This window comes from Aptenodytes forsteri, unplaced genomic scaffold, assembly GCF_000699145.1.
Source record: "Aptenodytes forsteri isolate BGI_AS27 unplaced genomic scaffold, ASM69914v1 Scaffold289, whole genome shotgun sequence".
Classification (NCBI taxonomy): Eukaryota; Metazoa; Chordata; class Aves; order Sphenisciformes; family Spheniscidae; genus Aptenodytes; species Aptenodytes forsteri.
In genome coordinates this window covers 3,331,481-3,344,180 of record NW_008795025.1, presented here as the reverse complement: position 1 = coordinate 3,344,180, position 12,700 = coordinate 3,331,481, and the positions used below count along the sequence as shown (strand labels likewise).

General features: G+C 61.1%; 1 protein-coding gene across 1 annotated transcript; it reads right to left on the bottom strand.

Moving 5' to 3' along the window:
- Positions 1–2,979: 2,979 nt before the first annotated feature.
- QSOX1 (quiescin sulfhydryl oxidase 1) lies at positions 2,980–11,301 on the bottom strand. The gene is made up of 12 exons (XM_009275912.1): positions 11,286–11,301; positions 10,732–10,832; positions 9,370–9,418; positions 9,086–9,188; positions 8,217–8,307; positions 7,835–7,980; positions 7,245–7,379; positions 6,921–7,050; positions 4,798–4,920; positions 4,535–4,679; positions 4,118–4,297; positions 2,980–3,707 (listed from the first exon to the last, which is right to left on the bottom strand). The coding sequence occupies exons 1-12, from the start codon at positions 11,299–11,301 to the stop codon at positions 2,980–2,982; spliced, it is 1,947 nt and encodes a 648-aa protein (XP_009274187.1).
- Between the last annotated feature and the right edge of the window lie 1,399 nt (positions 11,302–12,700).

Sequence of the window (12,700 nt, the reverse complement as noted above, 5' to 3'; positions counted from 1 at the left end):
CCAGCACCAGCCGCGGCACCCCAAGCCCCCATGTGCGCAGCCCACCAGCAGCCCCCACTGCTCCCCACTTCTTAATGACGCCAATAATTACCTGTGACCCCATCCCACATACACCCCTATTGCCAGGGGTGGCCTGGAGTGAGGACAAGCACGGCGAGACCCGGGTACTCACCAGTGGCCGGAGAAAGCCTCTCCCCTTGCAGGCACTGCCGAACGGGGCGTTGCTAATTGTAATTGAAAATTAATCGACGTTAAGCAAACCCCTGGTGATTTTATGGCCCAAGCGCGAGTGGAGGGGGGATGCTGGTGGAGAAAGGCTCTTGCCCGTGCCGAGGAGGGAAAGGGAAGAGGGGCGAGGCGGGAGAGAATGAGTGCCGAAGGGGTGGGAAGGTGGCTGGGTGTGCGGGAGGCGCAGGGGGCCGGCCACTAGCCTCGCGGAAAATTAAATTGCACTTGAGGGTAAATTGTATTAGGGAATAGCAGCCGCCTCGCGCCAGCCTGTGGCCATTTGGGTAATTAGCCCCAGGGACACCCTGGCTCGCAGCAGTGCTGGGAAGGGGTAACCCCCATTGGGGAGGGCACCTTGGGGGGCTTGGGGTCGGCCCTCCCCAGTACAGCCTGTCCCACCCGTGAGTGTGGCCGTGGCACAGTTTGATGCTACCCCTGTGCCAGGGCTCGAGTGGGGGCCTGCCCCAAAGTCACCATCCCAGGAGGGACAGTGTGGGGGACACTCCCCCAGGCAGCATTGAGCCCTGCAGCAGCCTCCTGCCTGCACGGCTGCCTGCACCAGCCCACTCGTGCCCTGCACTGGGGCTCTCCAGATGCTGAGGGGGACACACTCCGGTGCCGCAGCCCGGGAGAGCTGGGGCCAGGAGGATCGGGACTGCACCAAACAGGATTACAGAAGTCTATTTACTGGACTCTCTTTTTCCTGCGTGCACGGCAGCTTTAGCTCCTCAGCCCTGTAAATCTCCCCGGCGGGCCTGTCAGGGATGCTAATCTGGGCAGCCCTGCCCACGGCTGCCTGCTAACCCCCTTCCAGCAGCTCCCTCCTCCCCTGCCCCAGCACCCACCTCCCCAGCACTAATCCCCTGCACCCTCCTGCTGCATCCCCTCAATGCACCCACCTACTGTATCCCCCTAATACATCCCCCAGCCTGTCCCTGGTTTCAGCAGCCCCACCAAGATCTTTTGGGGCTGGGGATAACCGCGGGCAGCCCCTCATCACAAGCCCTCGGTCCCACGCAGGTGAGCAGCTGGTGGGGAGGGGGTGCACGGGGGGTTATTGATGTTGGGGGTAAGCCCCCCAGGGAAATCAAGGAGAAGGAGGCAGCAGGGCTGCAGCGATGACACCTTCCCTATCCATCACCCGGCGGTGGACAGGACTGGCACCTGGCTAGGGGGATGCAGCCCCCCTCCATGCCAGGATAAGGCCACTGAGGACCCAGCTAAGAGATATGGCCAAGACCAAGTGGGCCAGCGGTGGCAGGGCAGAGGTGCCAGCCCCATGTCCCATGGAGGTGTGACCATGCACAGACACCAAAGAAGAAGGAAAGACGGAGCAAGAAAATTTATTTCAAGGGCAGGTGAGAGAGGAAGGGCCAGAGGAGCCAGAGCTCCCGGTGCCTGGGCAGCAGCAGAGCCAGCTGCCCTCCTTCCCCAGCCCGCCAGCCCTCACCTCCCACCTGGGCAAAGTGAAGATATAAAGAAAAGGCTCCAAATCGGATTGACACCCCCCCTCCCCCTTAATAAAGTTTATTATCGGCCGGGCTCTAATCCTTTTAAATCCCCCGTGCAGGGGGAAGGGCCGGGATTAGGGGAGGGCAGCGTAATCCCAATGAATTTGTTACAGGGGGATTTAGGCAGCACCGGGAGAGCAGATGGCCCCGACCCTGGCTCTAGAAAACAACCATTTTCCTTAATGATTCCTAACAAGGATAAAAGGGCAGAGAGAATCGGGGACAGGCGCAGTTGGCCCACGCCCACGGAGGTCCCAGTCCCCAAGCAGATGCAGGGATCCTCGCGTGTGTCCCCCTGCTCTGGACCACAGACACGGCCAGCACCGAACTGCAGCTCCATGGCTTGTGCCAACTTTTTTCTGGCAGCTTCCTGCCCCCCCCCAGGCTCCCTCCCAATCACCCCACTTGAGGACAAACCACAAGCCACCCCAACCATTGAGACACATCAGCTGTGTGGAGGGCAGCTGGCCACAGGTGCATCCAGAAGCAAAAAGCAGGAGAAAATGTACAATAATAACAATTAAAAATATTTAAAGGATTTAAACCAAGCCAGTGCTCTTCCTGGGGTGATGGGGCAGGCCGGAGTGGGGACAGCCAGCGGTGGGGGGATGGCAGGGAGGGGAGGTGCTGCCCCAGTGTGCTCGCGCAGCAGGGCCCAGCCGACACAGCAAGGCTGGCGTCGGCAAAAATAATTTATTCCACTAAGACAAGCAGAGAGCAACAGCGTGGGGAGGGGGCAAGGAAAGGCAGGAGGGCCCAGTCCACGTCTCAAAGCGGGGGACACACAAATGCAGCTGAACCCACAACTGCTACCCCCCGCCCAGCTTTTTGGGGGACTAAACCCCCACCTTCCTGGCCCCACTAGTGGTTTGACCCCAAAGGACTGCTCCTCAGCATAGGACTGGGCTTCCCAGTTTGAAACCAAGCCAGCACCGGGGAGCTCCCGAGGGCAGCTGGGTGCCGAGACACAAACTGCTGTTGGCGTCCCAGCTCCCACGCACCCAAAAACGTGGCACCACGACCTAAAAGGGGGATGCTCCGACACCTCCTTCCCCCCCAAAAAAGCCCTCCACCCTCCGCCCCCCACCCTGTGTGAGGTGACTGCTGCAAGCGGGACAGCTCCTGGGGGGGGGGATGCACCAAACACTTTCCCGCTGGGGGACAAAATGCTGTCCTAGGGGTGCCCCAGCTCAGCAGCTCACCCACCCTGGGAGCAGCCCCCGACTCTCCGCGACCTCTTTCAGGCCACGGGGAAGCCCGGGCGGCCTTTCCGGGCACGAGTGCGGAGGCGGAAGAAGGTGTACATGCCCAGGAGGCACATGGAGGAGAGGAAGTAGAGGGCAACACAGAGGCTGATGTCCAGGCGGGAGAAGCCCAAGCCGAGCACCCGCAGCCAGGGGCTCCTCCGCACACCCTCCCCGGCCTCCTCCTCCTGGACCAGGACAACGGGAGCCCGCCGGCGCTCCCGGCCCATCCCGGCATCCCGGGGCAGGGCGATGGTGTCCCGCTTGCTGAGCCGCCGGCGCCGGCCGGCTGCTGCTCGCAGCGCCTGGCTCTTGAAGTGCTGCTCACTGAAGGAGTCCAGGTCCACGATGTCCTCGCCCACCTCCCGCAGCTTGGGGTTCAGCCGCACAATGCTGGGGCGCCGTGGCTCAGGGGAGCCCGGTCGCCCTGGAGCTCTCGTTTCGCCCTCCGTCTCCTTTTCCTCCTCTTCTTCCTCCTTCTCCCTCTCCCCTCGCAGGCCCTCAGTGCCCAGCCTGGCGCCTGTCCCCTCCCCAGCCGTGGAGATATGGTCAGCCTCGGCATAGTCCAGGTAGATGTTGGTTGCGGAGAAGTGCACCTTGAGGAAGGTGAGCACGGCCGGCTCGTCCCAGGCATGCACCCCCCTCTCCTCCTTGTGGCACTGGGGACACATGTCCGGCGGTGGCCACTGCAGCTTGGGGAACTTGGGGTCCTCTGTGTCACTTCCTGCAGGGCCCAGAGCCAGCGAGGGTGTTAAGAGGGGACATGTGAGGCAGCCCTCCCCCTGTACTGGTATAAACACCCTGGAGCATCCAGCAGCTGGAGATGGTGATGGGGACGGGGACATTTGGAGGAGCCATCTCAGGAGGAGGGGTCCTCCAAGGGCACGTGGTGGCTTTGGGAAGCTCCCTGCAGGGAGCGTGTAAGACCCAACTGCATCTCCGGGGCTGTCTGATGCTGCGTGACCAGCTGCTGTCCCCTGTGATGGGGGATGATGACAACAGGATGTCCCCAACACTGCACCCTAATGCAGCCATGTGCTGGCTCCATCCAGGAGGAGGGATGCTCCTCCACCTCATTTCCCCTTTTCCCTTGGGAAGCCACCCTGGCTCCCCTCCCCGCAGCCCCCCCCTTACCTGCCAGGCGAGCATTGACCTCGTTGTGGTGGGACCAGAGCCAGAGGACAGCCTCCTCCCGGCCCGCCACCTGGTCCATGGACTCAGCCGCCATGGCCTCGAAGTGCTGGGCGCACTCCTGGCAGCCAAAGAAATGCCGGACGTAGCAGCGCATGGTGCTCAGCACTTCCAGCGGCAGCTCTGGGGGGAGGCAGAGGATAGGGGGGGATGGGAGGGCAAGTCCAGACCCCGCAGTGCCACCGCCACGGTCCCATGGCCAAGGTGGCAGCCCCGCACCCAACTCTGTGGCTCTTGCCCTCCCCGCAGACCTACCTCGAGGCAAGACAAGCCTTTGCCTGCACGCAGTATCCCTGCCCGTCCCACAACCTGTCCGGACACCCCCTCTCTGAGACCCAAACCCCCCGGGGACGCCGATACCTTTGTCAGGGCCGCTCTGGGCAGCCTGGACGGTCAGCAGGTGGAAGACAGTCCAGAGCCCGCAGGGGTAGCCGCGGAAGTGGGGTTCGCTGCCCTGGCAGCCCACCCAGGTCACATTAGTGGGGAGCATGGTGGGGTGGGAGGCCTGGAGGACAGACAGACATGGTGTGATGGAGCTGGCAGATAATGCCAGGTGGGGGGAAAGGGGCAGGGGTGAGGTGAGGAGAGGAGAGCGGGGCCCGGGGTCCCCACAGGCGCCTTACTTCTCTGTTATTCTTCATGGCCTCCTTCAAGATGCTGCGGGGCAGCTCGGGCTCCGTCCAGTTCCTCAGCCAGCCGTCCAGGGACTGCAGGTAGGTCTGCACGCAGGGGCGCCCAGGGAAGTACTGCAGAGGGGAGATAGGAGTGAGGAAACTCAGACCCAACCCGGGAGCAGCGGGGCAGCCTGCTGGCACCCCTGGCTCACCGGGACGGGCACTGGGCAGCACCAGCATCCTCTATGGCAGCAGGTGCCAGAAGGCAGTGCAGTCCTGGCAAGGTTTCGGTGCCTGGCCCCAAGGGGCTGGGGGCCGCAGCGTGTCCCCCCCATGGTGGCGAGGCCCCTGTGTGCGTGTTCAGGCTCCAAACCTTGGCCCCATCTGAGGGAGGCAAAAAGCCACTCTGACCATAAGTCGGCGCAAAGCTGATTAGCAGCAGCACTTTAAAACCACAAGCGCTCCAGGGAGAGGGGGCAGCCCGCCAGCGTGCGCCACCAATGGACAGATAGAGGGACCGACCCACAGGGAGGATGAGACCAGCGGCACACAGGAAAAGTGACAGGGAAGCGAAAGGAATGAGCGTTTTGCTAAGTCTGAGCTGTTCTCCCTAGGCCTGTGGGGAATCACATGGAAAGTCCCAAATTCGCAGGGGAATTCATCTGCAACCTGCCGTTTCTGCTGCAAAACGCAGCTCCTTTGGCAGGAAGCTTTGCCACACGATTCCGTACTTTCCAGGCACCACTTCTTTCCACGTTAGGATTTTTCCCCTCTCCTTGCCTTAAACACCTCTTGGGAATGCAACAGTTAAGGCTGGGACCTGTTGGCTGAGCTCCCCCAGCCTGAGCCCTGCCGGGCTGGCAGCAATCCTGGGGATGCTGCTCCGTCCTGTGGATGAGCGCGGCAATGGCAGCGCAGGCTCAGCATCCTTGGGGAAGCACCGGCACCCACCACCCGTTGTCCCGGTGCCTCCTGCCCACGGCAGGGACGCAGCTTCGCCTCCTTGTCGGGTCCAGTGCTACGGCTCATCTTTGGACAGCGAAGGGAAGGTTTGCAGGAAGAATTAAAAGCTGATCAAATAAAACCACTGCTGCTCCCCACCACCCCAGCAAGCTCGTACCCTTGGCCAGGGAGCTGGTGTGATGGGGGATTTATTTCCCTAACCCTGTGGTTCTCATTAAAGGGAGAAATAGCGAGGGCGATAGCTGGGGGCAAGCAGAGGAAAAGCCACATGAAGCTCTGAGCTGAGGACTTAAGACTCATTGCACCAGTGCCTCGCGTTTGGAGCTCTTTGCTGGGGAGAGCAGGCAGGGGTGGGAGCAGGGGGTGTCTTGCACTCAGCGAAGGCTATGCAAGGTCCAAACTGAGCGTGAGACCCTGGATGACAAAGGAGGGAGCAAAGAAGGCAGGCATGGCCAGGTGAAGGTCTGCCAAGGATCTCGGGCTGGGACAGGGACGGAGATGGGGACAGGGCTCCTGCAACCCCAGTGGTGGAAACTCAGCCAAATACAGAGCTCCATCGCACCAGGAAATTAAGCTGCCCTGCTTCTGCTGGCTCAAAGCTCCTACACACTTCAATTTCACCAAGCCCAACAGAGAAGAAAAAGGACTTTAAATTAGGCTCTTCCAGAGCCTGACTCAGAGTAGGAATCCCTTTCCCGGAGGAAAGGGAAAGGAAAAGCTATCAAAGGAGCCCGCAGAGATCAGCTCCCTGAGACAAGCATCCAAGTCAGGCGATCAGAGTTACAAACCCCTCTGATCATCTCTGCCACCCCAGTGGGTGACAACGTCTCTTTTGGAAAGACCTACTGCCTCAACACAACACCTCCTGCAAGTACCAAGCCTGCTCTGCCCACCAATACCTGCACCCCAGGTCTCGTCTGAAACACTCTGGCACCTGCTTTCGGCCGCCAGCTCCCATCGGGACTCTGGGCTGGGTTTGGAGCTCCGTGGGGACGGGGACGGCCCTGCGCTGTGCTGAGCACTGGGAAGCAGGGCTCGCATCGGAGACCACCACGCTCCGCTACCGGCGAGTGCTGGGACACGGTCTGCACCCTGCATTTGCGTTTCACGTTATAAATAGCTACGGGGAGGTGCGGACAGTTCCTCTATCAACACCGAAAGCTCCTCACCTTCACCAGCGTGGCCACGTAGCATTTGAAGGCGGCCAGCTGGGCTCCTGACAACGCGGCAGCACGGGCAGCCTCCACCCGCAGCGAGTAGTGCAGTGTGGACTCCAGGTCGGCCATGTACACCTTGGAGCTGGGGAGGGCAGTGCAACACGATTGTTCATCAGCCCGTTAACCTGCACCCCCAAGGACCCAGCCATGATTCGGGGTTTTTCCCAGGAGAAAGGCACAGTCCCAGCCCATTGCCCACCCATGGCCATGGCACCTCCTCCCCACACCAGCCCTGGCCTCCTGCAGCCCCAAAATGATGAAGGGGGTTAGTCTGACCGGTCAGCACGCTTCGGCTGGGATGCGTTGGTCTCGTTGGAAGTGCTGATGGTTGTGTTCAGCTTGTAAGAGCCGCGGGTGATGCCTGAGAGTGTGCGCAGGTAGTAGGTGTAGAAGGAGCGTGCCTCCACGTGCCTGCAAGGATGGAGAAGCCGTGAGCAAGACCCTCTTCCCTCCCAAACAGGCCGTGGCCCCAGGGAGGAAGCAAAGGAGATCAAAGGCTTAGCCAGACTGGCAACTCAGACCTGGGGAATAAGTGCGGGGTGGTCCATACTCTCCACCTCCCCGGCAGCGGGTGTCCTGGCACACAAGCTGGAGCAAAGCTGAGCCCCAGGCAGCTACGCTGTGCCACCTCCAGGCAGATGTGGCGGAGGGATGGCTCAGCCACAAGCCATTTTGCCTTTTACCAGCTCCAGGCAGGGCTGGCAGCCCCATTCAGTGCCTACCAGCAGCCCCCTGCCAGCGTGCCCGACCCAGCCACTGTCTCTTTCCTAACGAGCTTTTCCACAGTTAGAAAGGAGATCTGATGGGGCACAAGCCTGGCACCGCACTGGGGTCCCCAGACCCACCCTGCCATGTCCCACACTCACACAGGCAGGCGGAAGAAGGAGCCGTTGCGGAGGAGCAGGTAGCCAGAGGGGAAGGTGGTGACGCCGAACTTCTCCACGAGCTCCTCCTCGCTGCTCAGCACCCTCCTCACTGCCACGTTCTCATACTGCAGCATGTCCAGTGCCACCTGCAAGCCCAGCAGGCCCAGGGTCAGGCGGGGGGGTGACATGACCCCCAGCCCCACCGGGGATGCAGCAGGGCTATTTAGCACCCTGTAAAGCACTTCACGCCTGCAAAGCAGCATGCAAGCCGACCAGTGAGGCTGCTGGGAGAGGACTTCACCGCCAAAGGCACCCGGCAATTATCTGGCACCGGGGACACGGGCTTCAAGGCAAAATGGGGGATAAATGCAGCTGTACCCACCTCTCTGCCCACGAAGGAGTCGCTCTTCTCGAAGATCAGCGCCAGGTACTGGTCCTTGTTCCTTTGGAAGAAGCTGTAAACCTCCTCCGCGCTGCAAGAGAGAAGAGAATGGCAGCAGGTTCCTCGGCATCAGCCAGATGCTCTGCTCTCCCACCCAAAAGGAGCTTGTCCCTCGTCCCCAGGGATTTGGCAGGGGATGCCAGTGTGGGTTCAGGCAATTCCTCCCTGCTGAAGTTTCCAGCCCAGTTTTCTGCTCTGGTTCGCAGGCTTTGAGAAAACCCGCCAGGGTCAGCCAAGGAGGCAGAAAACAAAGCACAGGCAGGGCAGGGCAGGAGGGAGCTGCACGCTCGCCCAGGGGAAAAGACAGCAATGAACTTGAACCAGGGCTGTTGTTTTTTTGGCTAGGACATGGAGGCACTGAAGACCTGAAGCACATGCCTGGCTCGACCATCGCTTTGGGAAAGCCAAATGCTTCCCGCCGGGACAGCGGAGCAACCACCTGCATCTGCAAAGACAACTCAGATGCCAACAAGTTTGTACTAAATCAAGAAAACCCTTTCTCCGGGCAGGAAAAAGCTGCTAACGGCAGCGGCCTCACTCAGCATAGCACGGCACTGCCATGTCCCCGGCCCAGGTGCTGCTTGCTCTAATTAAGGCTGATGAGCAGGTTCATTAGGAGATGCAACAACATGGCCCATCTCATCCGGGCCATGTAAATGGCTCTAGCCTGGCCAGGTCATCTGCATCTCCCTAGGACGTGGGTGATGCAGTGGCTGCTCCGTGCTCATTTTTGGCCCAGGATTTCCCCAGAAACCTGCTCTCTATGGGATGGAGGCTGCCAGACCACGCCCCCATCACGCCACCCCTACCTCGCCGGCTCCAGCGGAGGACAGGCGGGTGGCCAGGCGTCCTGGCTCTGCTCAAGGTTGGTGATAATGATATGGCGCAGGTCCTCGATGGTGGCGCTGGGATCTGCAGGGGGACAGGATGCCAAGAGGTCAGTCCTGGGGAAGCCAGTCCCATGGGCTGAGCCAAGGGGAGATGCTCTGAGCTGCCCTCTGGGCTCCCCGAGGTCCCAATGCATAGGGGGTGCAGGCAGCAGGGCCGTTCACACCCAGTGTAAAAAAAACCCCTTATGGCTCTGAATACTCACTGGTAATCCTTATCCCATCCTCTGCCTTCTTGCTAAAAGCTCTGAAGAACTGAAAGGGAAAAAAAAAACACAAGGGGAAACTGGAGTGAGAGTGTTTGGAGGGGGACAGGGAGGCAGTGCAGCCCAGCAGGCAGAGGCTCCCCCCGGACCAGCTCTGCCTCAGTTTCCCCACGACATTACAGCATGCCAACTGAACCAGCCACCACAGAGGGAGCTCCGGACTGCATCCCCATCTTGCGGGGCATCCCCAGAGGGGAGGGATGCAGACGTGGGCTGGGAACCATGTCCAGCTAAGGGCTGAGCGCTGGCAGGCAGCAGGGCAGGCGTCTCCAGGGGTCCCAGGGAGGCAGCTGGGACCTTCCTGGTCCTGTGAACCACTGCCTCCCTGCTCCAGAGCTCTCACAAAGCAGGAGAAAGTGTTTTGTCCCTAATCCTGGCTCCAGTGCCCACGGTACAGCCAGAGCAATGAAACCAGGTTGCATCAGACAGGTGTTTGCTTTGCAGGCTGGGCCGGGAGCGCAGGCTGTTTGCAAAAGGTGTTTGGCGGGGACAGGGGATGCGAAGCAAGTGACTTCTTGGCATCACCATATCAGCACGCCTCCCTGCCCTGCGACATGGTTCGGTCAATGTCACACAGGTGGTGGGTGCTCAGGCAGTGGGTGCTCTGTGAGACCCCAAGGCAGGGCTGCAGCACAAGCCAACCTGCTTGGCAAACCCCCAAATCTGATCCCACCTTGGGCTGAGCCTGTAAGCTGGAACTGAGGGCATGTCTGATGAAACCCTTATCCCCTCCATTCTGTCTCAAGGTGATCCTGGCTTTCACTGCCTGCACCTGAAGTGCTTCAGCTTTATTGCTTGTGTTGGAGCGAGGCTCTTGTTTGCAGTAGGAAACACTGTGAAACGGCGTATTGACACAGCTAAGGGACCAGGCACGGGCCCAGGAGGAGGGACAGCACCTCACCAGCTGCCACAGGAGGCTCCCAGGAGAGCCCCATGCAGCCTCCCACAGTATCCCTGCACCCTCCTCCAAAACTGGCGCCTGCAACCGCTCTGCCCTCCAGCAGCCTTTCCCAGGTGTTTCCAATTCAGGTTTCAGACTCTCTCTCGTCCTAGGAGAGATCTGGCCTCTACACTTCACATGAAGCGGCATTTTGGTTTTCCCTCTCCTTGTTGCTACATCACCCAGCAGTTGCGCTGGCTGCAGCTATGTTTTGGGGAAGGGCGCAATAGCTCCAGCCTGCAAAGCCCCAAAGGGAGTATTTTGGTGCAATAGCGCTGTCAATCTGATTGAGCAAGAGAGGGACAGGCCAAAAGGCAAAACACAGTTAAACCAGGCATGTGCCCAGCACACACAGCCCTTACCTTCAGCGTGGGGAAGCCAGTTATCCCAAAATCAGCGCACACTTGCTGGTTGGCCTCGTTGGCACAGTCGATGGCCGCCAACATCACCGCAGGCCTCCACTCTGCGGGGACAGAGGATGCGGTCAGCACAGCTCAGCCCCTCTGCAGCCCCAAAAACTGACCCGCTCCCAACAACTGCTGCGGAGACGGCAGGGATCTCCCGCTGCGCCGGCGGCACACCTCCTCCCGGCCCCAAAATCACAGCTCGCCCCTCGCAGGAGACCAACCGATGGTTTCCAAGCCCCGAATACCCAAAGCCCCGGCCTGCATTGGTGTTTGGCGCCCTACTTTTCAGGCGGCAGGAGCACAGGGAAAGCCGTGCGAGGCGGGACCAGGCTTTGCACGCCCTGCCCTCGCTGGCGTCGGAGTGCAGGCAGCTCTGCCCGCAGCTGCCTGCCCGTCTGGTTCTGCCTGCCCAGCCTCTGCCCCAGCGGGAAGAGGCTGCCGGGAGAAGGGAAGGGATGGCTAACCACGTCTGGGGGAGAGCAAGGAGCATAGGCTCCAGCTCGTCTCACCCCAGACCAAGGACATGGTCGATAACTGAGAGGGAACAACCCAAAACCAGTAGCTAGGGCACTGCGGCAGAGCCAGCCCAGGTGCCGAGCATCCTCTCCCCCTCTGTGACTCTCCTCCATCACCTCCCTGGGGAGGACCAGCAGGTCCCTGGGGTAAAAGAGAGATGAAGAAAAGGGGACACAGAGACATTTCAAGCAGCGGGCTCTGAAAGCCAGCAGCAAAACAGAGATAAAAGGTCTGAAATGGCTTCTTTTTAATGTAAAGGACACAAGCTGGAGAACGCCCAGTCTCTCCTTCGAGCAGGATGGGGAGGGACGCAGCACCAGCACACAGATGGAGTCCACGCCACCCTACGCAGGAGCCTGCCAGAGATGGGGACCCACTGGGGCCATCCTGTGTTGCAGGTGACGGGGCAGACGAGCCACTTCCCGCTGCCGCAGCACCAGTGGCACAGGAGGGCCACTGCCAAACCCTGCTGCAGGGAGCCAGGCACGCTCCTGGACTCATTGGCATGTGGTGCCCGCAGGTCACCTCGGCATTGGCATCCTCCCTGTCCAGCCTACTCCTGCAAAAATACACCCGTGGGAACAGCAGCGAGGATGCTGAGCAGCACGGGGGTGGCTTCCCCGCCCTGCCTCCACAGGCACCTCATCTGCAGTCCAGCCTCCAGAGCGGGGAGCCCTGGGGGGACCCTGTTTTGGAGAGGGGCCAGGAGAGCCGGCATTCCCCCGCAGGGCCCGGGCACGCACCCCATTCCTCACATCCTGCCCCATTGGGGAGCGCTGACGGCATCCCCTGGGAGGGACGGCATCCCCTCGGAGGGACGGAATGCCCGCCCCAGCTGGCACCCTGACTCACCCAGCAGCGACCGCGCTATATCAATTAGCACAATAACAGGGAGAAGCTGTGCGCACCCCAGGATGCCAGAGGAGGCAGGACGAGCCACGGCAGGGCGAAGGGCCCGGCAGCGGGCTGTGCGGGTCCCCAAGTGGGGCTGGGCGCCAGCCAGGCCAAGCGCCAAGGTCAAAGCCAGGAACATACCAGCTGGGACTAGTACCTGGCCCCAGCACCCTGCCAGCCTCTCCCTGCAGGCACCAGGGAGGAGTGGGGCAGAAGGAGGGTCTGGGCAGGGCAGCAGGGCCCCCCCATGCCTGGGGCAGGCTCAGCCTGAGCTTCTCCCAGCCAAAGGGGAGCGCCAAGGTCAAAGCCAGGAACATACCAGCTGGGACTAGTACCTGGCCCCAGCACCCTGCCAGCCTCTCCCTGCAGGCACCAGGGAGGAGTGGGGCAGAAGGAGGGTCTGGGCAGGGCAGCAGGGCCCCCCCATGCCTGGGGCAGGCTCAGCCTGAGCTTCTCCCAGCCAAAGGGGGCTCCAGGGATGCTGCTAAGCTGGGCCTGGCCATCGCGGGGCGGG

What these genes read in the sequence shown, in the direction of transcription:
- QSOX1 (XM_009275912.1), bottom strand. An exon ending in TCCTTCTTCCGCCTGCCTGT is followed by an intron (nt 7,380 to 7,834) that starts GTGAGTGTGGGA and finishes CCATCCTTGCAG; the next exon opens with GCACGTGGAGGCACGCTCCT. An exon ending in CAGCCGAAGCGTGCTGACCG is followed by an intron (nt 7,051 to 7,244) that starts GTCAGACTAACC and finishes TGCCCTCCCCAG; the next exon opens with CTCCAAGGTGTACATGGCCG.